The sequence below is a fragment of the Amblyomma americanum genome, chromosome 4, assembly GCF_052857255.1.
Source record: "Amblyomma americanum isolate KBUSLIRL-KWMA chromosome 4, ASM5285725v1, whole genome shotgun sequence".
NCBI lineage: Eukaryota > Metazoa > Arthropoda > Arachnida > Ixodida > Ixodidae > Amblyomma > Amblyomma americanum.
In genome coordinates this window covers 220,638,167-220,641,532 of record NC_135500.1, presented here as the reverse complement: position 1 = coordinate 220,641,532, position 3,366 = coordinate 220,638,167, and the positions used below count along the sequence as shown (strand labels likewise).

The window sequence follows — 3,366 nt, the reverse complement described above, 5'->3', positions numbered from 1 at the left end:
GTGCTGTACTATCTTCTCCTTCTTCTTCCTTTTTGTGTTCGCGCTGCTGATACATATGTCTCCAGGAAGTAAGTTGTCTAGGAGCCTGCAGTGTTCCGTGATATGTTTGTCACTTACTCAGCCTCCCCAGCCCTCCGAGATGAACGTGAAAATACCCTGTGGGGCAATCCCTATCAAGTACTTTGCAGTGTTGCTGCCCTTGTAATTCGACCACGTTTCACTCCTCGGCAAGTATGAGGACGGTCTCTCAATCTTGATTTCAAAACAGTCTATGATGACGGCCACATCACTGCCGAATGAATCATAGAATGCTTGCGGCATGGTGCGCTGCAGCGCACTTCGTTCGGGCCACATAACTTTTGACTTCAAGCGGCAGTAAGCTACATGAAGCCATTTGCCAAAAATGCGTGAGACAGTAGATTCAGACACATTGAATCTGAAGGCCAGGTCAGCATTCTGAAGATTTAGCTTGATCTTCATCAGGAAGAGCACAAATTCTTGAAACTTTGCCAGGCTGTTGTTCACACTATGTGAAACAAATGGCTCTAGCATTTCGAAAATTGCAAGCAGCATTGTGAAGCTTGCCATCCCTGTGTAGAATACTACCTTGGGCTCTGAACTTCTTAATGATTCTTCTGTCATCTCAAGCTGACCTTTTCGGAACGTGTAGTGTACACGCAGTCGTTGAGTCTGATGCATTCTTGTTCTAATGCCCCAATGTCGCTCATGCCCATGTCTGTGTGCACATAAACACCTGGAAGAGAACGTTCATCGTTTAGCGTTCGTGTGAAAGAAAGAGTTGGCGAAGGGCCGGACTGCAGGACGACCACGTAATTATTAAGTTAAGGCTATGATGGCATGGTGCAAGGCCGACTCTCCTGTTTCTTCGGCGTCGACCTCCTCAGCCTGATGCGGCGATGGGGGAACATCGGGCACGGGTGCGGCGACGCCGCACGGCTTTTCCGACCCGGTCATCTCGGTCTCGGCACGTCGTTTTCGCTGCCGTCGTTGCTGGCTGCAATCGTGGCGATCCGAGCCGACTCGCCTAGTGCTGTAGCCGAGATGCAATGACGGGGCCCAGTCTGGGTTCGTGTTGTCAAACAAATCGGCTGGAGCCCCTGCAAATCAAAATCAGGTTGTAGTCTTTGCTTCCCACGTTTTCACTAACATTTACTTCACGGCACAAGCCTCTTACCTGTGGTGAAGTGCGCTCCGCACACACGCAAGTTGGGGTTGTCCGGGTCCAAGTCGGCTCGCTTAATTCGTGACAGCCACAGTGTGCGCCGATTTGTACTAAGCGTCTTTGAACGCTCGCACTTGTCTGCTATGATCCTCGGAATTCGGTAGAAATTTGTGTTCGTCGGCTTCTTCTTTCTCCTTGAGCTGTCGCTACGGTTTGAGCAGCCAACTATAGCGCACAAAACCATACTGAAGCTGTGGAGAAACGCAGACAAAAACGACGCGAGCTGACAAATGCTTCCACACCGGCGGTAAGCTATGAGCGGAAAGGCGGCGGTGGTTCGGCAGCATGGCCGACTGGCATACGATGGACACCGGATGTGACGTCGGTGCAAGGTACGGCTAGATAGGCTCAGCAGGACGAGCACCGGCAGAGCTATACTAGAAGCGGTCGACAGGCAAACCGACAGGGGGATGCAAAAGAAACAAGACATTCCAAAATGTGCTAGGGAAAAGATCAGAGTAGACCCATTGCCCAAAAATATGCACCCAGAATTCAACAAGGAAAGAAGAAAAAAGAGGGCAGAAGCCATGGCCAGAGGACTGGACAGTCTAGATAAGAAAGCAGTGGCATACACAGATGCAGCAAGTGGGAAGCTAGGAGCAGCCGTGGCCTCAGTGGTCAACGGAAAGGGGGAACCTGAGATAGCAGCATCCATTCGAAGCCGCAACCCGGAAACGGCGGAAGAAGTCGCAATAGCTCTCGCATGCGTAGGAACGCAAGCCAAAATTATAGCTAGTGACAGCAAAACTGCAGTCTACAATTATGGCAGAGGGAGGATTGCCTTAGAAGCAGCACAAATTCTAAAAAAGAAGGAAATTGGGAGGGACGTACGGATCGTGTGGGTACCAGCTCACGCATCCATCCCTGGAAACGAGGCGGCAAACACCCTGGCTCGAGACCTCTACTTCCGAGCCAGGGGAGAGCCGCCCGACTGCAAGGACCTGGATGAGAGACTGATCAGCTATGCAGAAATAATAGAGAGCTATAGAAGTCAAAGGAGGATTTTCCCTCCGCCGGACAAAACACTAGGGAATAAAGAAGCTACAACTTGGCGTAGACTACAAGCTGGGAACTTCATAAACCCGGTGTGGGCATCACACGTATTTAGGGAAAAGGAAATAGAGGAAAAATGCAAAAAATGTGAGAATAGGGGGACCCTAGATCACATCATTTGGGAATGTACACACTCCCCAGGGATTAAAGAAGGAATAAATAGCAAGGAAGCCTGGGAAACCCTTCTGCAAAGCGCGGACCCCGCCGTGCAGAAAAAAGTCATTCACCTGGCACTGGAGGCCGCAAGAGACCAAGAACTCTATGCCTGCCTTTAGATGCGAGGCTCCCGGCCCCCACCCCTAGGCCTGCGTGCCAGAGATGGGGAGTAGGGGAGCCTCTTCTCTGGTGGAAATAAAGGTTTTTGGAATGGAAATGGAATGGTACCGGTAGACACATTTAGCACACCGTGTGCCGTGTACACGGGCGAAACCTGACGCGGCGGCGGGTTGATCTACAGTGCAGCCAATGGCGCAGCGGGTCGAGGAGCGGCTTGCTGCGGAGCGGGGAGACCAATGAGGGGCGCCCGGCTTATGGTGAATTCCAACCGCAGGCCCGGAGCGGTCTGCACGCTCTGTGACAGAGCTTTGAATCCGGCGCAGAGCGCGCGCGACCTGAAATTGCTATGGTGTACACCACTGTCATCCTACGACAGATACAGACCGGGTCACTCCTCGCCCCGGCAGTGCTACACGTACTTCACCCAGAACTCTATCCGAGCGATGTGTGCAACGTTTGTGCAGCTAGTCCGGTGGACCAATGGCACATCATGTGGGACTGTGCCAGGTTCCCGACCGAGGCTACCTCCAGGATATACCCGCCCGAACTTCAAAGTGCAGTGCAGTCTGCAGACAAGGACATTCAACTATGGGCCGTCCAGCAGGCCCGGGGTGCGCTCGAAAAGCACAAGCCTCACGACCCACCACAAACGGGCCGAACGGGGGTAGTGCAGAGGAGGGCATAACCCCGGGCCGACGCTTGGCCAACGTCTCGACGCGTCAAACCATCGGTTGCCGGCATTTTCAATAAAGTTTTTCCTACCTACCTACTGATCTCCACTAGGGGCACTGATC

The 3,366-nt window shown here is 52.6% G+C and overlaps 1 protein-coding gene across 1 annotated transcript; it reads right to left on the bottom strand.

Annotated features, from left to right (window-relative positions):
• Window positions 1–40: 40 nt before the first annotated feature.
• Window positions 41–2,589, bottom strand: LOC144127609 (uncharacterized). The gene is made up of 2 exons (XM_077660586.1): window positions 1,196–2,589; window positions 41–1,118 (listed from the first exon to the last, which is right to left on the bottom strand). The coding sequence occupies exons 1-2, from the start codon at window positions 1,896–1,898 to the stop codon at window positions 838–840; spliced, it is 984 nt and encodes a 327-aa protein (XP_077516712.1). The 5' UTR covers window positions 1,899–2,589; the 3' UTR covers window positions 41–837.
• Window positions 2,590–3,366: the final 777 nt, after the last annotated feature.